Source organism: Salvelinus alpinus, chromosome 31 (genome assembly GCF_045679555.1).
Source record: "Salvelinus alpinus chromosome 31, SLU_Salpinus.1, whole genome shotgun sequence".
Lineage (NCBI taxonomy): Eukaryota > Metazoa > Chordata > Actinopteri > Salmoniformes > Salmonidae > Salvelinus > Salvelinus alpinus.
This window is the reverse complement of record NC_092116.1, coordinates 27,725,760-27,750,742: the sequence shown is the minus strand read 5'-3', so window position 1 is coordinate 27,750,742 and position 24,983 is coordinate 27,725,760. Positions and strand designations below refer to the sequence as shown.

At 46.0% G+C, this 24,983-nt stretch overlaps 1 protein-coding gene across 2 annotated transcripts in view; it reads left to right on the top strand.

The window, feature by feature from the left end:
- The window catches only part of LOC139561109 (protein Shroom4-like), a 135,975-nt gene extending 112,779 nt beyond the window's left edge, over positions 1 to 23,196 (top strand). For both annotated transcript variants that reach the window (XM_071377976.1, XM_071377977.1), the window contains 10 exons: positions 1 to 15; positions 9,962 to 10,699; positions 10,865 to 11,109; positions 11,198 to 11,391; positions 12,385 to 12,617; positions 13,243 to 13,375; positions 14,164 to 14,265; positions 15,958 to 16,128; positions 16,242 to 16,370; positions 16,614 to 23,196. The exon at positions 1 to 15 is cut by the window's left edge and continues 59 nt beyond it. In XM_071377976.1, coding sequence (XP_071234077.1) covers positions 1 to 15; positions 9,962 to 10,699; positions 10,865 to 11,109; positions 11,198 to 11,391; positions 12,385 to 12,617; positions 13,243 to 13,375; positions 14,164 to 14,265; positions 15,958 to 16,128; positions 16,242 to 16,370; positions 16,614 to 16,778 — 2,125 coding nt within the window. In that variant the 3' untranslated portion in view covers positions 16,779 to 23,196. The remainder of the gene's footprint in view (positions 16 to 9,961; positions 10,700 to 10,864; positions 11,110 to 11,197; positions 11,392 to 12,384; positions 12,618 to 13,242; positions 13,376 to 14,163; positions 14,266 to 15,957; positions 16,129 to 16,241; positions 16,371 to 16,613) is intronic.
- Positions 23,197 to 24,983: the final 1,787 nt, after the last annotated feature.

Genomic DNA, 24,983 nt, shown 5'->3' with positions numbered 1-24,983 from the left:
CAGCCTGACCGAGAGGTATGACACTTCCTGTCAGCTCTCTCTCTCTCTCTCTCTCTCTCTCTCTCTCTCTCTCTCTGTCTCTCTCGCTCTTTCTCTCTGTCTCTCTCGCTCTCTCTCTCTGTCTCTCTCTCGCTCTTTCTCTGTCTTTCTCCCTCTTTCTGTCTCTCTCTTTCTCTCAATTTGCTTTATTGGCATGACGTAACAATATACACATTGCCAAAGCTTACTTTGGAGATTTACAATATTAACATAATTAATAATAATAATCAATATTATCGACGGGACAACAGTAACAACAATAACCAAGGGTCAAAATAACCATACATTGAACAATAACAATAAGCATAGAGGACATGTCCCTCATCTTACGGCAGGCAGCAATGTAGTGCGCTGCCAACCCACAGCTCTCTGCGTCCTCCCCCAACAGGACGGGTAGCCTATTCTCATCAGAGAGGTCTTTGAAACCTTGAATAAGGGTTTCAAATTTGGGGAAATGACAGGAAATGCAGCTTTGTCTCAGGTTCTACTGTGGGGCAGTGGTCCCACAGCTTTTCCTCTACAGGGAGCCAGGTTTTCCTGTCTCTACCCTTCTCAATGGCAAGGCTGTGCTCACTGAGCCTGTACTTTGTCAAGGTTTTTTTTAAAGGTTTTGATCAGTAACCATGGCCAAATAGTTAGCTACGGTGTACTGTCGATTTAGGGCCAAATAGCACTGCTTTGTGCTTGTGCTCAGCTCTTGGTATTGCAGGGCTTGGTAATGATATGAGAGGGGTCACTGTATTTTAGATTTTTCCAAAATGGAATTACTCTTTTTTTGAGTTTTTATTATTAGTGGATATTGGCCTAATTCTGCCCTGCATGCATTGTTTGTGGTTTTCCTCTGGACATGTAGGAGAATCTTACAGAACTCTGCATGCAGGGTTTCACTATCGTGTTTTTGTCCCATTGTGTGAAGTCTTGTTTTGCAAGTGGACCCCACACCTCACTGCCATAAAGTGAAATTGGTTCAGTGACACATTCAATTAGTTTTAGCCACATTTTAATAGCTATTTCAATTTTGAATTAGTTTTTTTAATGGCGTAGAATGCCCTGCGTGCTTTCTCTCTCACTTCATTCACTGCATCATTAAGGTGTCCAGTTGAGGTGATTTTTAAACCTAAGTAATTGTAGTGTGTGCAGTACACTACAATTGAGAACTTTGGTCTAATTCCCTGGATCTTCTCTGGAAAATCATTATTTTAGTCTTTTTGGGGTTTACTGCCAGGGCCCAGGTCTGGCAGTACTGCTCTAGCAGGTCCAGGCTCTGCTGTAGGCCATGTGCTGTGGGGGTTTACTGCCAGGGCCCAGGCATTTAACTTCTGAATTGTGGAGACTAACACCAGGGGCTGAGGATTTTTCTAGAATAGTGGCCAATTCGTTGATGTACATATTGAAGAGTGCAGGGCTCAGATTACAACCCTGGCGAAGGCCTCGCCCCTGGTTAAAGAATTCTGTTATTTTCTTGACAATTTTGATGCTGCACATATTGCCAGCATACATTGATTTAATTATGTCATATGTTTTACCCCCTACACCACTTTCAATAACTTTGTAGAACAGTCCTGTATGCCAAATATAATCAAATGCTTTTTGGAAGTCGATAAAGCAAGCATATATGTTGGTATTATTTTGGCGGACATGTTTATCTATCAGGGTGTGTAGGGTGTAAATATGATCGGTTGTGCGATGTTTTGGTATAAATCCGATTTGGCTTTTGCTTAAGACGTGCTTATTAAGGAAGTTTAGAACTCTTACATTTATAATACTACAGAAAACCTTCCCCAGGTTACTGTTCACACAAATGCTTCTGGAATTGTTCGGGTCCAATGTGTTCTTAAAGATTGGGGTTATGAGTCCTTGATTCCAGATGTCAGGGAAATAACCTACACTCAGGATCAAATTAAACAGTTTTAATATAGCCAACTGACATTTTGCAATAGTGAGTTTGAGCATCTCATTTAGGATGCCATCAGGTCCGCATGCTTTTTTAAATTTGAGGTTCTGAAGTTTCTTATAGAACTCCTGGTCAGTAAATGGGGAGTCCAATGGATTTTGATTGTCCTTTATAGCTTTTTCTAATCCATCCAACTTCTCCTGAATTTGTCGTTGTTCTGCGTTTGTATCAATTTGAACGGTGTTGTAGAGGGTTTTAAAATGGGTTGTCCATATGTCACCATTTTGTATCACTAATTCCTCTTTTTTTGCCAGAAGTTGTTGGTGTTTATGGACTCCTCAATTAGTGTCAGCTGCTTGCTGTTGTACTGGGCTTTTTTTGTTTCTGAGTTTTAAAGTCTCACAGTAATGAAGGCGTAATTCACCATTATTTGAGTCTCTGTGCTTTTGGTTGGATAGTGTTCTAAGTTTTTTCCTTATAATTTTACAATCTGCATCAAACCTATTGTCAACTGTGGTCTTTTTTGTTTTGTTATTTGTCAATTTCAGTTGTGCTTCTTTTGCAGTTTGCGTGAATATATAGTTGATGTTTTTTACTGCTAGATTGATGCCTTCTTTACTGTGAGTGAATTTGGTATCCAGAAAGTTATCTAAGAGTGTTTGGATATTTTGGTTACAGGTTGCTTTCTGGTATTCTTCTGTGCTGTTTTGGGCCCATCTGTATGAATTTCTGATGTTGTACAGCTTACTGGGCTGTGAATGTCTGGTTGTTTCCAGGTCTGTTCTTTTGAGGAACAACGTAATTTGGCTGTGATCAGACAGAGGTGTTAGTGGCTTGACAGTGAATAAGCTGAGAGAGAAAGAGTAAATGTCTGTGATCATATAGTCTACTGTGCTGTGGCCAAGAGGTGAGCAGTAGGTGAATCTCCCCAAAGAGTCCCCCACGTAACCTACCATTGACAAAGTACAGACCCAGGCTTCGACAGAGCTGCAACAGATCCCTTCCGTTTTTGTTGACGGTGCTGTCACTGTTGTTTCTATGGGGGAGATTAAGACAGTTAGAAATAGTATGGCCTGTAATAAAGCTGTCCCCTCGTGTGCTCGTTAGATCAGGTAGTGTTCCTGTGCGCACATTTGTGTCCCCACAGATTGGGCCTGGAAAAGGAACGTCTCTTCCTCAAGGGTGGGGAAGATCTCCTCTGAGTAATATGGGGATTCTGAGGGGGGGGATATATATTGCGCAAAGGAACACATATTTTTCTGTCAGTACAAGTAATTTTTTCAGTTTCAACCAAATGTGATATTTACCAATTTTGAGGGAATAAATTTGATTTTGTAGTTGGGATTTGTACCAAATGATCAGTCCTCCAGAGTCTCTGCCTCTATTGACAGAGCTGTGTTTCTGTGACGGCAAAATTACCTCTCTGTAGCCTGAGGGACAGTGAGTGACAACGTCAGCCCTACACCATGTCTCCTGCAGAATGATGACGTCAACATCTTGAAGGTTTTTGTTGAACTCCAGTGCTAAACTCTTCAGTCCAAAGGTTGATGAGTTTAGGCCCTGAATGTTCCACATGCTAACTGATAGTGATTTCATGTTGCAGAAAGAAAGAATAGCACAGTCAGAAATACAGTAACTACTAACTACTATGATGTTCAGAGTGAGAAACAGGATAACAGTCAGAAATACAGTAACTACTAACTACTGAGTTGTTCAGAGTGAGAAACAGAATAACAGACAACATTTGTTCTCTTTTTCTTTTTTCTTCTTAAACTGTTAGTACAATAGCTCTGTGTGTGTGTGTGTGTGTGTGTGTGTGTGTGTGTGTGTGTGTGTGTGTGTGTGTGTGTGTGCGTGCGCGCTTGCGTTTAGTGCAGATGTATTGAAGGAGCTGTTTACTCAATCCTACAGAGTTGGGCCCTGTGGAGTGGAGGGGGGGCCGGTCTGGGCCGGGGGGCTTCCTTTCTGGTCTGGTAGAGGTGGTGGTCTGCTATGGGGTAGTAGGCTGGGCCCGGTCCAGTCTGGCTGCGCTGATGGAGGTGGTGATGCTCTGGTGGTGGGTGGGACCTGTGGGGTGTGCTGGGTCTGGTGGGGCGTTGAAGGGGCCTGGGGCTCCTTGGTGGTGCAGTGGTCTGGTAGGGGTCTCTGGGTGGTCCTCTGTCCAGTGCGGCATGGGGTGTTTGTCTACCAAGTGACACGTCCTTTAGAGACTTGGCAAACATCCCTACTGTCTGCTTCCTCACGTGGCAGTGGTCGTGCAGGTGCTCTGGGGTAATTGTTGGGTGGTGAGCAACCTGCACATTCTCCAGAGCTGTGGTAAGGTTCTCTCCTCATAGTGTCCTTTACCTCCTCCAGCGCTGTGGTAAGACTCTCTCTCTCCTCATGGTGTCCTTTACCTCCTCCAGAGCTGTGGTAAGACTCTCTCCTCATAGTGTCCTTTACCTCCTCCAGAGCTGTGGTAAGACTCTCTCCTCATAGTGTCCTTTACCTCCTCCAGAGCTGTGGTAAGACTCTCTCTCTCCTCATAGTGTCCTTTACCTCCTCCAGAGCTGTGGTAAGACTCTCTCCTCATAGTGTCCTTTACCTCCTCCAGAGCTGTGGTAAGACTCTTTCCTCATAGTGTCCTTTACCTCCTCCAGAGCTGTGGTAAGACTCTCTCTCTCCTCATAGTGTCCTTTACCTCCTCCAGAGCTGTGGTAAGACTCTCTCTCTCCTCATAGTGTCCTTTACCTCCTCCAGAGCTGTGGTAAGACTCTCTCTCTCCTCATAGTGTCCTTTACCTCCTCCAGAGCTGTGGTAAGACTCTCTCTCTCCTCATAGTGTCCTTTACCTCCTCCAGAGCTGTGGTAAGACTCTCTCTCTCCTCATAGTGTCCTTTACCTCCTCCAGAGCTGTGGTAAGACTCTCTCCTCATAGTGTCCTTTACCTCCTCCAGAGCTGTGGTAAGGTTCTCTCCTCATAGTGTCCTTTACCTCCTCCAGAGCTGTGGTAAGGCTCTCTCCTCATGGTTGCCTTTACCTCCTCAAGAGCTGTGGTAAGACTCTCTCCTCATAGTGTCCTTTACCTCCTCCAGAGCTGTGGTAAGGTTCTCTCCTCATAGTGTCCTTTACCTCCTCCAGAGCTGTGGTAAGACTCTCTCCTCATAGTGTCCTTTACCTCCTCCAGAGCTGTGGTAAGACTCTCTCCTCATAGTGTCCTTTACCTCCTCCAGAGCTGTGGTAAGACTCTCTCCTCATAGTGTCCTTTACCTCCTCCAGAGCTGTGGTAAGACTCTCTCCTCATAGTGTCCTTTACCTCCTCCAGAGCTGTGGTAAGACTCTCTCTCTCCTCATAGTGTCCTTTACCTCCTCCAGAGCTGTGGTAAGACTCTCTCCTCATAGTGTCCTTTACCTCCAGAGCTGTGGTAAGACTCTCTCTCTCCTCATAGTGTCCTTTACCTCCAGAGCTGTGGTAAGACTCTCTCCTCATAGTGTCCTTTACCTCCTCCAGAGCTGTGGTAAGACTCTCTCCTCATAGTGTCCTTTACCTCCTCCAGAGCTGTGGTAAGACTCTCTCCCTCATAGTGTCCTTTACCTCCTCCAGAGCTGTGGTAAGACTCTCTCCTCATAGTGTCCTTTACCTCCTCCAGAGCTGTGGTAAGACTCTCTCCTCATAGTGTCCTTTACCTCCTCCAGAGCTGTGGTAAGACTCTCTCCTCATAGTGTCCTTTACCTCCTCCAGAGCTGTGGTAAGACTCTCTCCTCATAGTGTCCTTTACCTCCTCCAGAGCTGTGGTAAGACTCTCTCCTCATAGTGTCCTTTACCTCCTCCAGAGCTGTGGTAAGACTCTCTCTCTCCTCATAGTGTCCTTTACCTCCTCCAGAGCTGTGGTAAGACTCTCTCTCTCCTCATAGTGTCCTTTACCTCCTCCAGAGCTGTGGTAAGACTCTCTCCTCATAGTGTCCTTTACCTCCAGAGCTGTGGTAAGGCTCTCTCTTCATAGTGGCCTTTAACTCCAGAGCTGTGGTAAGACTCTCTCCTCATAATGTCCTTTACCTCCTCCAGAGCTGTGGTAAGACTCTCTCTCTCCTCATAGTGTCCTTTACCTCCTCCAGAGCTGTGGTAAGACTCTCTCCTCATAGTGTCCTTTACCTCCTCCAGAGCTGTGGTAAGACTCTCTCCTCATAGTGTCCTTTACCTCCTCCAGAGCTGTGGTAAGACTCTCTCTCTCCTCATAGTGTCCTTTACCTCCAGAGCTGTGGTAAGACTCTCTCCTCATAGTGTCCTTTACCTCCTCCAGAGCTGTGGTAAGACTCTCTCCTCATGGTGACCTTTACCTCCTCCAGAGATGTGGTAAGACTCTCTCCTCATAGTGTCCTTTACCTACTCCAGAGCTGTGGTAAGACTCTCTCCTCATGGTGACCTTTACCTCCTCCAGAGATGTGGTAAGGCTCTCTCCTCATAGTGTCCTTTACCTCCTCCAGAGCTGTGGTAAGACTCTCTCTCTCCTCATAGTGTCCTTTACCTCCTCCAGAGCTGTGGTAAGACTCTCTCTCTCCTCATAGTGTCCTTTACCTCCTCCAGAGATGTGGTAAGGCTCTCTCCTCATGGTGACCTTTACCTCCTCCAGAGATGTGGTAAGGCTCTCTCCTCATAGTGTCCTTTACCTCCTCCAGAGATGTGGTAAGGCTCTCTCTCAGCTCCTGGACAGAGTTATTCAGCTGGGTTCTTGCACTGGTTGATCTGGTCCTGTAGAAGCTCTGTGTCTGGGCTGGAGGTGATGTAGCTGGGGGGCTGCTCCTTTAGCTCAGTAACCCATACCTCTAACAGAGCCAGCCTGTCTCTCAACAGGCTGATGGTAGTGTGGTCTTGGCTCTGGTGGTTGTAGGCAGGCAGGGGGGAGGATAGACCTGTTGTGTGGGTCTGTGCCTGGGCTCCTGATGTTTGAGTGCCTGAGGTGAGGGGAGAGGTCGGGGTGCTGTCCTTGTCCTTTTTGGTTTCCACTATCTTCCCTAGGTTGGGGAAGTCCTGCACAACAGAGCTGAGTGCAGCCTCACTGCCCTGGACCGTGACAGTGCTGGTCTTTATGCCCTGGACCATGACAGTGCTGGTCTTTATGTCCTGGACCATGACAGTGCTGGTCTTTATGCCCTGGACCATGACAGTGCTGGTCTTTATGTCCTGGACCGTGACAGTGCTGGTCTTTATGCCCTGGACCATGACAGTGCTGGTCTTTATGCCCTGGACCATGACAGTGCTGGTCTTTATGCCCTGGACCATGACAGTGCTGGTCTTTATGCCCTGGACCATGACAGTGCTGGTCTTTATGCCCTGGACCATGACAGTGCTGGTCTTTATGCCCTGGACCATGACAGTACTGGTCTTTATGCCCTGGACCGTGACAGTACCCGTTCTGGTACACGTTTACCGTCAGAAACCTGTTTTCCTGGTCCTTTTCGCTGTCCTCAAAAATGTGTATTTGCCTTTCCTTGCAGATGCCTTTCTTTGTTTTATAGCTGAAATGCCCGGTTACAGCTGTATGCCAGGCAGTAGTGTGGTCTGTGTAAAACAACAGGTTTGTTACAGTCCTGTTTTGTGAGCAGTCGGCAAACAATTCTGTGTTTAAAATTGATTTTTTCCCCGTTCTCTGATTTGATTTCTGCTGGATTTTTTTTTGTTAAAGGCAGGGAAAGTCACTGTCTCTGCTGCTGGTGCTGTTAGCCTGCCTGTGGCCATGTTGCTATGGTTACCGCCAGTCAACAGTTACCACCAGCCAGTATGCTAGCTGACAGATTTGAATTTAGCTAGCTAGCACGGTTAAGATTGACAGAGTGTGAGATAAAAGATCAATCTTTTCCTGCTGTGTTGATCTTCAGTTGTACAATATGTTTTTCTAATTTCATTTTCTTAATCTCACTCTTAAAACCTCTAACGAGTCACAAACCCGGATCCGGGATCCCCCCCATCAAAAAAGCTGACTAGCATAGCCTAGCCTAAAGCCACAGGGATATCATATAATAAAATGTTAATGAAATCACAAGTCCAAGACACCAAATGAAAGATACAGATCTTGTGAATCCAGCCATCATTTCTGATTTTTAAAATGTTTTACAGGGAAGACACAATATGTATTTCTAATAGCTAACCACCATAGCAAAAGACACAACTTTTTTTTCTCCACCATTTTTTTCCTGCATAGGTAGCTATCACAATTTCGACCAAATAAAGATATAAATAGTCACTAACCAAGAAACAACTTCATCAGATGACAGTCTGATAACATATTTATTGTATAGCATATGTTTTGTTAGAAAAATGTGCATATTTCAGGTATAAATCACAGTTCTACATTGCAGCTGCAATCTGAAATAGCGCCGAAGCAGCCAGAATAATTACAGAGACCAACGTCAAATACCTAAATACTCATCATAAAACATTTCTGAAAAATATATGGTGTACAGCAAATGAAAGACAAACATCTTGTGAATCCAGCCAATATTTCCGATTTTTTAAGTGTTTTACAGCGAAAACACAATATAGCATTATATTAGCTTACCACAATAGCCAGAAACACAAGCCATTTACCAGCAGCAAAGGTTAGCGATCGTAACAAACCAGCAAAAGATATATAATTTTTGACTAACCTTCATAAACTTCATCAGATGACAGTCCTGTAACATCATATTACACAATGCATATAGGGTTTGTTCGAAAATGTGCATATGTAGCGGCACAAATCGTGGTTATACAATGTGATTAGTAGCCAAACTTCAAGCAATCTGTCCGGCGCCATCTTGGAGAGGCACCTAATCTAATCAATAACTAATCGTAAACTTGACTAAAAAATACAGGTTGGACAGCAAATGAAAGATACATTAGTTCTTAATGCAACCGCTGTGTTAGATTTTTAAAATTAACGTTACTACGACATACAGCGTGCGTTACAGCGAGACCGTGCCGAAATTAATAGCGGAATTATTGTTTAACATTTTTCAACATAAATACGAATTAACAGCATAAAGACTTCTTACTATTTGTTGAGCTTCCATCAGAATCTTGGGCATGGTGTCCTTTGTCCATAATAATCGTTGCTCGGCTGTAGAATGTTGTCTTCAGCCGTGTAATTAGCAGCAAACATTAGCTATGTGGCCCAAACATGCCCAACTCTTCAAAACGCAGGACAAAGAAAATTCTGAAAATCGCAATATACTCATGTAAACTGATATAACTTGGTTTAAAATAACTACGTTATGATGTTTCTAACACCTATATCGAATAAAATCAGAGCCGGATATATCTAACGCCGATAACGTGAGCTTCTCAGAATGCCATCCTGAGGTCTGTCTTGCGTCATGGCGAATGATGAAAAGGGTGCACCCCTCGTGCCAAGCCTATTTATACTGCCTCAGATCTACCTAGCAACCCCATTCCAATTCTCAACGCTTGCTGACATCTAGGGGAAATCGCATGCAGTGCTTGTCGACCAATAGAATAACTGTAAATTATTTAACTGACCCAGGAACAGAGTTCCCAATTTCAGATTTCTCACTTCCTGACAGGAAGATTGCTCCAACTCGAGTTCTGTTTTACTCACAGATATAATCCAAACGGTTTTAGAAACTAGAGAGTGTTTTCTATCCAATAGTAATAATAATATGCATATTGTACGAGCAAGAATTGAGTACGAGGCAGTTTAATTTGGGAACAAAATTTTTACAAAGTCGAAATGGCCCCCCCTATTGACAAGAAGTAAAACAACCAGAGAGTTTTAAGAAGTCAGGAGCTGTTCGTCTGCATGACTGCCTCTCTCTGTCTCTGTCTCTGTCTCTGTCTCTGTCTCTGTCTCTGTCTCTGTCTCTCTCTGATTGCCTGTGAGTACTACATGTATAAGTGTATGGTGATTGGAAGTAAAATCCCTCTCCATCAGGCTCCATGTTATGATGACATTCAAATGGACGTCCCTATGTGAGAATTAGAGAAGGCATCCATTCTCAGATCTGGCAGTGTAGTTAGTCTCTCTCTCTGTCTCTCTCTCTCTTTCTTTCTCAGGGACTACCCGCGGTACAGACGTGATCCCTGCACCAGGCCACCAGATTGCGCTATAACAGTTACACCACACCAATACCACCACCACCACCTGGGTCGGAGCGGCAGGCTGTCTGCCTGTAGTGTGGATGACCCCACATCTTCATCATCGTCTTCATCACTACGAAGCAGGGCCATGTCGGAGAATGATCTACGCTTCGACTCCACATACCACCGTGCTTCCCCCTCGGTTGCTACAGCGACACCGCTTTCAGAGCTGAAGGAGGGAGGCGGGGTTGGTGGAGTGGGAAGTGCTAGGGGAGTGGCTACCAGGAAGAAAACCCCACCCCCTCCCAGGCCGCCTCCCCCCAAATGGGAGGAGTTCCACCGAAGGAGAGCGTCCCACCACACCCTCTTCGCCTCTTCTCTCTCCTCCACCTCTTCTTCATCAGTCCATCCTCTCCCTCTCAGTCCACCAGAGGGTCTACCCTCTCACTCTCCTCACACCTCCTGTCCCACAGAAACGTCCAAAATGACGCATCAGCGCTCCTACAGCCTCCCCCCTCAGAGGGAGGAGCTAGAGGGGTGCCAGCGCTGTAGCCTGAGCCAGCTCCAGGAAAGCCCCTTTTCACAAGCCACGCCCAGTCCTGGGTTCACACGCAGGACCTTCCGGCCGGTGGCTCCACAACATAGAGAGAGAGACACACCCACTCGTTACGACAACTCACTGCCCCCTCTACCACCATCAGACAACCAAACCAGGTGAGGAGATGGAGACTGAACACACACACACACACACACACACACACACACACACACACACACACACACACACACACACACACACACACACACACACACACACACACACACACACACACACACACACACACACACACACTTAACCCTGTTGTCATCCCACTCCAGGCTATGCAACATGGATGATCAAGATCGCCCTGCTGTGTTGAAGCCCATCTCTCATAGACAGCAGAGGGCCGGGGCTGAGTGGGAGAGAACTCCATCTCCCAGGGTGCATAGCGTCTCAGCCCTCCCCACCATAGAGAACGGTGCTATCTCTCTCGAGTCCTACTTTGCTATGAGCTACGAGCAGCAGCAACAGCTACAGAACAGTAGAAGATTCCGGAATCATCCTCACAACAACAATAACAACAGTAAGGAACATCAGTCTGATTCTGTAAAGTGACAACTGCTGCTGTAAAAAGGGTTATATATAATATGATCGATTGATTCCCATTCCAGAACCAGAATTGGAACCCGAATTGGAACTGGAACCAGGTTTTAGCCCGAGCTCCGCCCAGAGCTCCGCCCAGAGCTTGGAACAGGAAGTGGACATCCCCATGGAAACAGACATTGACGACTTCCAGGAGGAGGGGCTTCCTGAGGATGAAGAGCCAATCAGGACAGAGCTCCAGTGTTTTGCTCTGCCCGTCACGGTGTGTGACACTGTGCTGCTAAGCAGTAGGAAGTAGTGAAGTTAAACCAAGATGCTGATCTTGGGTCAGATTTTCATTTCCCCCACTAATAGTTAAAGACGTCCTCCAGTGATAGGGTTGGGGGAGGGGAAGTTGATCCTAGATCTGTACCTAGGCAAAACTTCACCCCGGAGCGTGCTGCTAACTTATATAACTATATATTATATAACTATATATTATATAGAACTATATATTATATAACTATATATTATATATAACTATATATTATAGAACTATAAATTATAGAACTATAAATTGTATAGAACTATATATTATAGAACTATAAATTATAGAACTATACATCATAGAACTATATATTATAGAACTATAGCTTAGTTCACTGTCCCCGTCCCCTTACTGGGCTCAAACTAGTGATCCTCTGCTGCGCAAACACGTGACCACCCACAAACACGTAACTGCCCGCAAACACGTGACTGCCCGCAAACACGTGAACGCCTGTAAACACGTGACCACCCACAAACACGTGACCACCCACAAACACGTGACCACCCACAAACACGTGACCACCCACAAACACGTGACCACCCACAAACACGTAACTGCCCGCAAACACGTGACTGCCCGCAAACACGTGAACGCCTGTAAACACGTGACCACCCACAAACACGTGACCGCCCGCAAACACGTAACTGCCCGCTCACGTGACTGCCCGCAAACACGTGACTGCCCGCAAACACGTGAACGCCTGTAAACACGTGACCGCCCACAAACACGTGACTGCCCGCAAAAACGTGAACGCCTGTAAACACGTGACCGCCCACAAACACGTAACTGCCCGCAAACACGTGACTGCCCGCTCACGTGACCCCCCGCAAATACGCCCGCTTCATAACATACTAGCCAGTTGCACAACTAAACACCAATTTGATGATGCAAGTGGAGACATTTTAACTGGGGTGTGAACTTACCGGTACAATCTGAACTCTACTACAGGTTCTGGAGACAGACATCGATACGCTGCCTGACCAGGAGGCCTCGCCAGCGGGTAGAAAGACTGCAGAGAGTGGGTCCCTGGATGGGGAGATGGAGGACCAGGGGATGGGGACCAGAGAGGGACTCATGGAGGAGCTATTTCCCCAGAGCGGTGAGGGCAAGGCGGGCACAGAGAGCTGGAGAGGGGCCTACCGTAGCTCAAACTCAGAGAAAAACACTGACAGCCTGGATAGGTAGGTGTACTGTGTCTGTGTGTGTTTGGGGTTTATGCATTTGCTCATTCATTTGCTCATTCATACATATTGCTCTAATAAAGGACTATATCTCTCAAAGACAAACAATGCATTTGTCAGCAAAAGCAAATAAACATAGTTTACTGTCTTTATGGACTTATGTTAACATTTACATTAATACGGAACATATTTTCATGTAATTTGAAACCCTAAGTCTTATGCTTTCCCCCCTCCCCCATCACTCCATCTCCTCCTCTCCCTCTCTCCTCCTCTCCCTCCCTCTCTCCTCCTCTCCCTCCCTCTCTCCTCCTCTCCCTCTCACCTCCTCTTACTCCCTCTCTCCTATCTCTCCCGCTCTCCTCTCCCTCCTGCTCTCCACTCTCTTTCTCTCCCTCCCGCTCTCCACCTCTCCCTCTCGCCTCCTCCTCTCCCTCCCTCCCTCTTGCCTCCTCTCCCTCCCTCCCTCTCGCATCCTCTCCCTCCCTCTCGCCTCCTCTCCCTCCCTCTCGCCTCCTCTCCCTCCCTCCCTCCCGCTCTCCACTCTCCTCCTCTCCCTCCCTCCCTCTCCCTCCTTCCCTCTCTCCTTCTCTCCTCTCCCTCCCTCTCTCTCTCCTCCCCACCCCAGGCATTCTGGTGCCAGCTCCAGTTGTTCGTCCTATTATTCTACCTCAGCAGCCAAGGCTCAGCTCCTCACTCAGATGAAAGACTACTGCTCAGATGCCAGAGATACTGACCACGATGACCAACTGTCTTATAAGGTAATAAACATACACGCTCATACAATGTAAATACACGTGCGAGGGCACTCACCAGCACACATACGGCGATGATGACGAGCTGTCTTACAAGTTAGGATATTTGAAAATGTAAATTGATTTGAGTACTGCTCCGATATTGTCATTTAGATGTCATTCATATGTAATTTAGATGTCATTGATCCCACTTACTAAATCACTAATGCTGAGTGAGAGGAAGAGAGATGGTATGTTGATCCATGACTAACTCCCTTCCTCCCCCTCCCCCTGTCTCCCCCTCCCCCTCCCCCTGTCTCCCCCTCCCCCTGTCTCCTCATCCCCCTGTCTCCTCATCCCCCTGTCTCCCCCTGTCTCCCTCTCCCCCTGTCTCCTCATCCCCCTGTCTCCCCCTCCCCCTGTCTCCTCATCCCCCTGTCTCCTCATCCCCCTGTCTCCCCCTCCCCCTGTCTCCCCCTGTCTCCCTCTCCCCCTGTCTCCTCATCCCCCTGTCTCCTCATCCCCCTCTCCCTCCTCTCCCCTGTCTCCCTCTCTCCCTGTCTCTCTCTCCCCCTGTCTCCCCTCCCCCTGTCTCCTCATCCCCCTGTCTCCCTCTCCCCCTGTCTCCTCATCCCCCTGTCTCCCCCTCTCTCTGTCTCCTCATCCCCCTGTCTCCTCATCCCCCTCTCCTCATCCCCCTGTCTCCCCCTCCCCCTGTCTCCCCCTCTCTCTGTCTCCTCATCCCCCTGTCTCCTCATCCCCCTGTCTCCTCATCCCCCTGTCTCCCCCTGTCTCCTCATCCTCCCACTATACAGAAACAGTTGATGGAGAGTCTCCGTAAGAAGCTAGGAGTTCTGAGAGAAGCACAGAGAGGTCTACAGGAAGATATACGGGCTAACACAGAGCTGGGAGAAGAGGTATGTACAGTACAAACACACACACACACACACACACACACACTACTCATTCAAGGGTTTTTCTTTACTTATACTATTTTCTACATTGTAGAATAATAGTGAAGACATCAAAACTATGAAATAACACATGGACTCGTGTGGTATTTTAGATTCTTCAAAGTAGCCACCCTGCCTTGATGACAGCTTTGCATACTCTTGGCATTCTCTCAACCAGCTTCATGTGGAATGCTTTTCCAACAGTCTTGAAGGAGTTCCCACATATGCTGAGCACTTGTTGGCTGCTTTTCCTTCACTCTGCAGTCCAACTCATCCCAAACCATCTCAACTGGGTTGAGGTTGGGTGATTGTGGAGGACAGGTCATCTGATGCAGCACTCCATCACTCTCCTTCTTGGTCAAATAGCCCTTACACAGCCTGTAGGTGTGTTGAGTCATTGTCCTGTTGAAAAACAAATGATAGTCCCACTAAGCCCAAACCAGATGGGATGGCGTATCGCTGCAGAATGCCGTGGTTGCCGTGCTGGTTAAGTGTGCCTTGAATTCTAAATAAATAACTGACAGTGTCACCAGCAAAGAACCCCCACACCATCACACCTCCTCCTCCATGCTTCACGGTGGGAACCACACATGCGGAGATCATTCGTTCACCTACTCTGCGTCTCACAAAGACACAGCGGTTGGAACCAAAAATCTCAAATTTGGACTCATCAGACCAAAAGACAGATTTCCACGGGTCTAATGTCAATTGCTTGTGTTTCTTGGCCCAAGCAAGTCTCTTCTTCTTATTGGTGTCCTTTAGTAGGGGTTTCTTTGCAGCAATTCAACCATGAACGCCTGATTCACACAGTCTCCTCCAAACAGTTGATATTGAGATGTGTCTGTTACTTGAACTCTGTGAAGCATTTATTTGGGCTGCAATTTCTGAGGCTGGTAACTCTAATGAACTTATCCTCTGCAGCAGAGGCAACTCTGGGTTTTCCTTTCCTGTGACATTCCTCATGAGAGCCAGTTTCATCATAGAGCTGGTTGGTTTTTGCGACTACACTTGAAGAAAGTTCTTGAAATTTTCCGGATGACCTTCATCTCTTAAAGTAATGATCGACTGTCATTTCTCTTTTCTTATTTTGGCTGTTATTGCCATAATATGGACTTGGTTTTTTACCAAATAGGGCTATCTTCTGTATACCCCCCCCTACCTTGTGACAACACAACTGATTGGCTCAAAGAAATTCCACAAATTAACTTTTAACAAGGCACACCTGTTAATTGAAATGCATTCCAGGTGACTACCTCATGAAGCTGGTTGAGAGAATGCCAAGAGTGTGCAAAGCTGTCATCAAGGCAAAGGGCGGCTACTTTGAAGAATCTCAAATATAAAATATATATCGATTTGTTAAACACTTTTTGGTTACTACATGATTCCATATGTGTTATTTCATAGTTTTGATGTCTTCACTATTATTCTACAATGTAGGGAAAAAAAATGGAATGAGTAGGCATTTCCAAACTTTTGACTGGTACTGCACACGCACACATACACACACACACACACACACACACACACACACACACACACACACACACACACACACACACACACACACACACACACACACACACACACACACACACACACACACACACACACACACACACACACACACACATTTAAACCAGGTCTTCTCCCCTCTAGGTTGAGAGCCTGGTGCTAGTGGTCTGTAAACCCAACGAGGTGGATAAGTTCAGGATGTTTATCGGAGACCTGGATAAGGTGGTCAGTCTGCTACTGTCTCTCTCTGGTCGGCTACTGAGGGTGGAGAGCTCCCTGGCCAACCTGGACGCTGAGACTGGACATCACGAGAGGGTGAGAGACGGACAGACAGACAGACAGACTGAATGAAGAAAAGGACAACATTAAAACAAACTCCTCCCTCTCCCCCCCCCCCCGTCCCCGTCCCTCCTCCCCTCCCTCCACAGATCCTCCTCCTGGAGAAGAAGAGACAGCTACAGCTCCAGCTGTCTGAAGCCCAGGACCTGAAGGAGCACGTTGACCACAGAGAGCAGGCTGTAGGAAGGGTTCTGGGACGATGCCTCTCCCCAGAACAGGTACCTTGCACATTATTTCACTATTCTACTTTCATTAGAGATGTGGCTCAGTTGGTAGAACATGACGTTTGTGGGTTTGATTCCCGCTGGAGCCAACCAGGAGCCAACCATACAAAAAACATACACGCACTACTGGTAGTTGCTTTGAGTAAAAGTGTCTGCTAAATGGCATATATTATCATATGATTACTATACCAGTGTTATTATTGATGTGTCAATCAATTAAACTCTGTCAATCCACAGCACCGTGACTACAGCCACTACGTGAAGATGAAGGCAGCATTACTGGTGGAGCAGAGACAGCTGGAGGAGAAGATCAGACTGGGAGAGGAGCAGTTAAGGGGGCTGAGGGAGAGTCTGGGGTTAGGGTTCGGGTTAGGGCTGTCCATGGGGTATGGACACTATTAAACCAACCAGGAAACCTTAAAGCTGGAGTTAGGGCTGTCCATGGGGTATGGACACTATTAAACCAACCAGGAAACCTTAAAGCTGGAGTTAGGGCTGTCCATGGGCTATGGAAACTATTAAACCAACCAGGAAACCTTAAAGCTGGGGTTCGGGCTGGCTATGGGGTATGGACACTATTAAACCAACCAGGAAACCTTAAAGCTGGGGTTAGGGCTGTCTATGGGGTATGGACACTATTAAACCAAACAGGAAACTTTAAAGCTGGGGTTCGGGCTGGCTATGGGCTATGGACACTATTAAACCAACCAGGAAACCTTAAAGCTGGGGTTAGGGCTGTCTATGGGCTATGGACACTATTAAACCAACCAGCAAACCTTAAAGCTGGGGTTCGGGCTGTCTATGGGGTATGGACACTATTAAACCAACCAGGAAACCTTAAAGCTGGGGTTCGGGCTGTCCATGGGCTATGGACACTATTAAACCAACCAGGAAACCTTAAAGCTGGGGTTCGGGCTGGCTATGGGCTATGGACACTATTAAACCAACCAGGAAACCTTAAAGCTGGGGTTCGGGCTGTCTATGGGCTATGGAAACTATTAAACCAACCAGGAAACCTTAAAGCTGGGGTTAGGGCTGTCCATGGGCTATGGAAACTATTAAACCAACCAGCAAACCTTAAAGCTGGGGTTCGGGCTGTCTATGGGCTATGGAAACTATTAAACCAACCAGGAAACCTTAAAGCTGGGGTTCGGGCTGGCTATGGGCTATGGACACTATTAAACCAACCAGGAAACCTTAAAGCTGGGGTTAGGGCTGTCCATGGGCTATGGGAACTATTAAACCAACCCGCAAACCTTAAAGCTGGGGTTAGGGCTGTCTATGGGGTATGGAAACTATTAAACCAACCAGGAAACCTTAAAGCTGGGGTTAGGGCTGTCCATGGGCTATGGACACTATTAAACCAACCAGGAAACCTTAAAGCTGGGGTTAGGGCTGTCTATGGGTTATGGAAACTATTAAACCAACCAGGAAACCTTAAAGCTGGGGTTAGGGCTGTCCATGGGCTATGGACACTATTAAACCAACCAGGAAACCTTAAAGCTGGGGTTAGGGCTGTCTATGGACACTATTAAACCAACCAGGAAACCTTAAAGCTGGGGTTAGGGCTGTCTATGGACACTATTAAACCAACCAGGAAACCTTAAAGCTGGGGTTAGGGCTGGCTATGGGCTATGGACACTATTAAACCAACCAGGAAACCTTAAAGCTGGGGTTCGGGCTGTCTATGGGCTATGGAAACTATTAAACCAACCAGGAAACCTTAAAGCTGGGGTTAGGGCTGTCCATGGGCTATGGAAACTATTAAACCAACCAGCAAACCTTAAAGCTGGGGTTCGGGCTGTCTATGGGCTATGGAAACTATTAAACCAACCAGGAAACCTTAAAGCTGGGGTTCGGGCTGGCTATGGGCTATGGACACTATTAAACCAACCAGGAAACCTTAAAGCTGGGGTTAGGGCTGTCCATGGGCTATGGGAACTATTAAACCAACCCGCAAACCTTAAAGCTGGGGTTAGGGCTGTCTATGGGGTATGGAAACTATTAAACCAACCAGGAAACCTTAAAGCTGGGGTTAGGGCTGTCCATGGGCTATGGACACTATTAAACCAACCAGGAAACCTTAAAGCTGGGGTTAGGGCTGTCTATGGGGTATGGAAACTATTAAACCAACCAGGAAACCTTAAAGCTGGGGTTAGGGCTGTCCATGGGCTATGGACACTATTAAACCAACCAGGAAACCTTAAAGCTGGGGTTAGGGCTGTCTATGGACACTATTAAACCAACCAGGAAACCTTAAAGCTGGGGTTAGGGCTGTCTATGGACACTATTAAACCAACCAGGAAACCTTAAAGCTGGGGTTAGGGCTGGCTATGGACACTATGACATTGACATTGCCATGGGAAGAGCCTCAGTCTTGGCTTGGGTCTTGGTCTAGAAATAGAGGAGAACCTTGTTGGACTGGTTAGGGATGGGACATGGGAGGATGGGCACTATTGAAAGGCCAGGAAGAAGAGAATGTTAGTGGGTTATGGGAGAGCCTGGGCTTGGGGTTGGAGATTGGCCTGGGGTAAAGGCACTATGGGGAGACAGCCATCCTACACACAGAGCCCTAGAGGATGGGATATGGGAGGATGGGCCTGGGGTATAGGCACTATGGGGAGTCAGCCATCCTACACACAGAGCCCTAGAGGATGGGATATGGGAGGATGGGCCTGGGGTATAGGCACTATGGGGAGACAGCCATCCTACACACAGAGCCCTAGAGGATGGGCCTGGGGTATAGGCACTATGGGGAGACAGCCATCCTACACACAGAGCCCTAGAGGATGGGATATGGGAGGATGGGCCTGGGGTATAGGCACTATGGGGAGACAGCCATCCTACACACAGAGCCCTAGAGGATGGGATATGGGAGGATGGGCCTGGGGTATAGGCACTATGGGGAGTCAGCCATCCTACACACAGAGCCCTAGAGGATGGGATATGGGAGGATGGGCCTGGGGTATAGGCACTATGGGGAGACAGCCATCCTACACACAGAGCCCTAGAGGATGGGATATGGGAGGATGGGCCTGGGGTATAGGCACTATGGGGAGACAGCCATCCTACACACAGAGCCCTAGAGGATGGGATATGGGAGGATGGGCCTGGGGTATAGGCACTATGGGGAGACAGCCATCCTACACACAGAGCCCTAGAGGATGGGATATGGGTACCACTGAACAACCCCAGTGCGTCCTTAAAAAGTGCTGCCCACTTTTCCAGAACACTTCAGTCCTTTTTCTTGACACTCAACACTTATTGAGAGTGTTTTAAGTCTTCACTTGGCAGTATTGGTGCATTAAAAACACACCTACTCTTTGGTGTTACATTGTGGATCTTTAACTCACCGACATACGATCCTCACAATCACACACTACGTGATCATTGAAGTTGTTGTTTAGTGTTACTGAAGAGGCCCGGAGAAAGTATTTATTTATTTATAACTTCTCCTCTGTAGACGACAGGGAGACTCTGGGGTGCTAGACGAGTACTTTTCATTAAACTGTTGAATATAATCAAATAATCTGTGCAGAAAAAGAGAGAAAACCTCCTTCTTTCTCTCCACTCATAATCCATTATGTCCCAATATTATCTCTACCATACTACTTAGCATCCATGGACAACACATTATTCACTACATACTCAGTAGTTTACAATATCCACTCATATACCATTATGTCCCAATATTATCTCTACCATACTACTCAGCATCCATGGACAACACATTATTCACTACATACTCAGTAGTTTACAATATCCACTCATATACCATTATGTCCCAATATTATCTCTACCATACTACTCAGCATCCATGGACAACACATTATTCACTACATACTCAGTAGTTTACAATATCCACTCATATACCATTATGTCCCAATATTATCTCTACCATACTACTTAGCATCATCCATGGACAACACATTATTCACTACATACTCAGTAGTTTACAAGTGTGAATGTTGAGATCCCGATGACATACAGTTGAAGTCGGAAGTTTACATACACCTTAGCCAAATACATTTATACTCAGTTTTTCACAATTCCTGACATTTAATCCTGGTAAAAATTCCCTGTCGTAGGTCAGTTAGGATCACCATGTTATTTTAAGAATGTGAAATGTCAGAATAATAGTAGAGAGAATGATTTATTTCAGCTTTTATTTCTGTCATCACATTCCCAGTGAGTCAGAAGTTTACATACACTCAATTAGTATTTGGTAGCATTGCCTTTAAATTGTTTAACTTGGGTCAAATGTTTCGGGTAGCCTTCCACAAGCTTCCCACAATAAGTTGTGTGAATTTTGGCCCATTCCTCCTGACAGAGCTGGTGTAACTGAGTCAGGTTTGTAGGCCTCCTTGCTCGCACACGCTTTTTCAGTTCTGCCCACAAATTTTCCATAGGATTGAGGTCAGGGCTTTGTGATGGCCACTCCAATACCTTGACTTGTTGTCCTTAAGCCATTTTGCCACAACTTTGGAAGTATGCTTGGGGTCATTGTCCATTTGGAAGACCCATTTGCGACCAAGCTTTAACTTCCTGACTGATGTCTTGAGATGTTGCTTCAATATATCCACATAATTTTTCTCCCTCATGATGCCATCTATTTTGTGAAGTGCACCAGCCCCTCCTGCAGCAAAGCACCCCCACAACATGATGCTGCCACCCCCGTGCTTCACGGTTGGGATGGTGTTCTTCGGCTTGCAAGCCTCCCCCTTTTTCCTCCAAACATAACGATGGTCACTATGGCCAAACAGTTCTATTTTTGTTTCATCAGACCAGAGGACATTTCTCCAAAAAGTGCGATCTTTGTCCCCATGTGCAGCTGCAAACCGTAGTCTGACTTTTTTATGGCGGTTTTGAAGCAGTGGCTTCTTCCATGCTAGGTGGCCTTTCAGGTTATGTCGATATAGGACTCGTTTTACTGTGGATATAGATACTTTTGTACCTGTTTCCTCCAGCATCTTCACAAGGTCCTTTGCTGTTGTTCTGGGATTGATTTGCACTTTTCGACACCAAAGTACGTTCATCTCGAGCAGACAGAACGTGTCTCCTTGAGCGGTATGACGGCTGCGTGGTCCCATGGTGTTTATACTTGCATACTATTGTTTGTACAGATGAACGTGGTACCTTCAGATGTTTTGAAATTGCTCCCAAGGAAGAACCAGACTTGTGGAGGTCTAAAAAAAAAAATCTGAGGTCTTGGCAGATTTATTTCGATTTTCCCATGATGTCAAGCAAAGAGGCACTGAGTTTGAAGTTAGGCCTTGAATTACATCCACAAGTACACCTCCAATTGACTCAAATTATGTCAATTAGCCTATCAGAAGCTTCTAAAGACATGACATAATTTTCTGGAATTTTCCAAGCTGTTTAAAGGCACAGTCAACTTAGTGTACGTAAACTTCTGACCCACTGGAATTGTGATACAGTGAGTTATAAGTGAAATAATCTGTCTGTAAACTATTTCTTGGAAAAATTACTTGTGTCATGCACAAAGTAGATGTCTTAACCGACTTACCAAAACTATAGTTTGTTAACAAGAAATATGTGGAGTGGTTGAAAAACGAGTTTTAATGACTCCAACCTAAGTGTATGTAAACTTCCGACTTCAACTGTATGATCCAGATACCTGCATCACATCTTACACCCTGGGGTTTGACACTTCCCCTATACTACCACCACACCACGTCATGGAGGATGTATATTGGTGTAGGGTGACGTCTCCCCTAGAAGCTGATCCTGTGTCAGTTTTCTATTTTACCCACGAATGGTTAAGGTGATGATTGGGTGATGGGAAGCTGATCCTAGATCTGAACCTAGGGGAAACGTCATCCCGGAGCCCTAACACCACGTCTTAAGAGTGTATATTCATGCATTCGTTGTTGTTGTTGTTTATTACATGTTGTGTACAGTGACATGTGTTATAACTGGAATCCATCCTTGTGGTGTAAATATGTCCTGAGAAGTTCATCCACATGTCAACCAATGTCATTTGTATGTCAACCAATGTCATTTGTATGTCAACTAATGTCATTTGTATGTCAACTAATGTCATTTGTATGTCAACCAATGTCATTTGTATGTCAACTAATGTCATCTGTATGTCAACTAATGTCATTTGTATGTCAACTAATGTCAACTGTATGTCAACTAATGTCATCTACAGTATATGTCATATGGCAAAGTTCATCCAAATACAATTGTGACCATTTAAAATAAAAAAGGAGTCTTATTGGCCGTTTGACCAAAGCATGCACGTGGACACACAAACAAGACAACGCTGCTTCGTTGATGAAAATACTACCCCTTAAGAAGAGCTGACCATACTTACTGTAGATTGCTGTTTTAATTTCAATGCCAAAGGAATATGTATACTTGTTTTGTGGAAAATTACACAGAACATCCATGCTGTGTATGTAGGTTTTTACTGTATGCGTCCCAAACTGGACCCTCTTCCCTACATTGTGCACTACTTTTGACCAGAACACTACGGGCCCTGGTCAAAAGTAGTGCACTATGTAGGGAAGAGGGTCCCGTTTGGGACGAGGCCTGTGTATATTGACATGTATTACAGCCCACTGTACTGTTTATCGTTGTATTATAAAATCTCGCAATTATGGGGTTGGGACCAATCCGAACGTACAGTTAAGTTGAAAATTCACTTAGTCAGGTTAGGATTTACTCCTAAATCTTGAATTATACGGCTGTGTATTTTGTTTTCAATGTCATTTTTATTTGATTTATTGCAAAAAATCTTTTTGTAAAAAAACATGTGAGACGAGTACCATAATTAATAATACTATTTCAACTACCGTGTGTTCCGAGTCGTGATGTGTGTAGTGTCTTTGTGTGTTCATGAGTTGTTGTGATTTAGCGTAACTAATAGTTAGGTAAACAGAGCGGAAATGAAGAATAGCGAGAGAGACTCTGTGTGTGTGTGTGTGTGTGTGTGTGTGTGTGTGTGTGTGTGTGTGTGTGTGTGTGTGTGTGTGTGTGTGTGTGTGTGTGTGTGTGTGTGTGTGTGTGTGTGTGTGTGTGTGTGTAATACACTGAACAAAAATATAAACGCCACATGCAACAATTTCAAAGATTTGACTGAGTTACAGTTCATAGAAGGACATCAGTCAATTGAAATTAATTAATGAGGCCCTGATCTATGGATTTCACATACAGATATGCACCTGTTGGTTACATACACAACATTACCAAAAGTATGTGGACACCTGCTTGTCAAACGTCTCAATCCAAAATCATGGGCATTAATATGGAGTTGGTCCCCCCCTTTGCTGCTATAACAGCCTCCACTCTTCTGGGAAGGCTTTTCACTAGAACATTGCTGCGGGGACTTGCTTCCATTCAGCCACAAGCATTAGTGAGGTTGGGCACTGATGTTGGGCGATTAGGCCTGGCTTGTAGTCGGCATTCCAATTCAACCTAAAGGTGTTCGATGGAGTTGAGGTCAGGGCTCTGTGCAGGCCAGTCAAGTTCTTCCACACCGTTCTCGACAAACCATATCTGTATGAACCTTGCTTTGTGCAAAGGGGGCATTGTCATGCTGAAACAGGAAAGAACCTTCCCCGAACTGTTGGAAGCACAGCATCATCTAGAATGTCATTGTATGCTGTAGTGTTAAGATTTCCCTACACTGGAACTAAGGGGCCCGAACCATGAAAAACAGCCCCAGATCATTATTCCTCCTCCACCAAACTTTACAGTTGGCACTATGCATTGGGGCAGGTAGGGTTCTCCTGGCATCCGTCAAACCCAGATTCGTCCGTCGGACTGTCAGATGGTGAAGTGTGATTCATCACTCCAGAGAACGCGTTTCTACTGCTCCAGAGTCCAATGGCAACGAGCTTTACACCACTCAATGCTGACGCTTGGCATTGCACATGGTGATCTTTGGCTTGTGTGTGGCTGCTCTGCCATGGAAACCCATTTCACGAAGCTCTCGATTAACAGTTCTTGTACCGACGTTGCTTCCAGAGGCAGTTTGGAACTCGGTAGTGAATGTTACAACCGAGGACAGACGATTTTTATGTGCTTCAGCACTCAGCGGTCCCGTTCTGTGATCTTGTGTGGCCTACCACTTTGCGGCTGAGCCGTTGTTGCTCCTAGACGTTTCCACTTTACAATAAAAGCACCTACCGTTGACCGGAGCATCTCTTGCAGGGCAGAAATTTGACAAACTGACTTGTTGGAAAGGTGGCATCCAATGACGGTGCCACGTTGAAAGTTACTGAGCTCTTCAGTTAGGCCCTTCTACTGCCAGTGTTTGTCTATGAAGATTACACGGCTGTGTGCTCGATTTTATACACCTGTCAGCAACGGGTGTGGCTGAAATAGCCAAATCCACTCATTTGAAGGGGGGTCCACATACTTTTTTTAAAAAGTAAGGGTGTGGCTCAGAAAACCAGTCAGTAGCTGGTGTGACCAGCAGCTGCCTCATGCACCACAACACATCTCCTTCTTATAGAGTTGATCAGGCTGTTGATTGTGGTATGTGGAACGTTGTCCCACTCTTCAAATGGCTGTGCTAAGTGGCTGGATATTGTTGGGAACTGGAGCACGCTGTCGTACACGTCAATCCAGAGCATC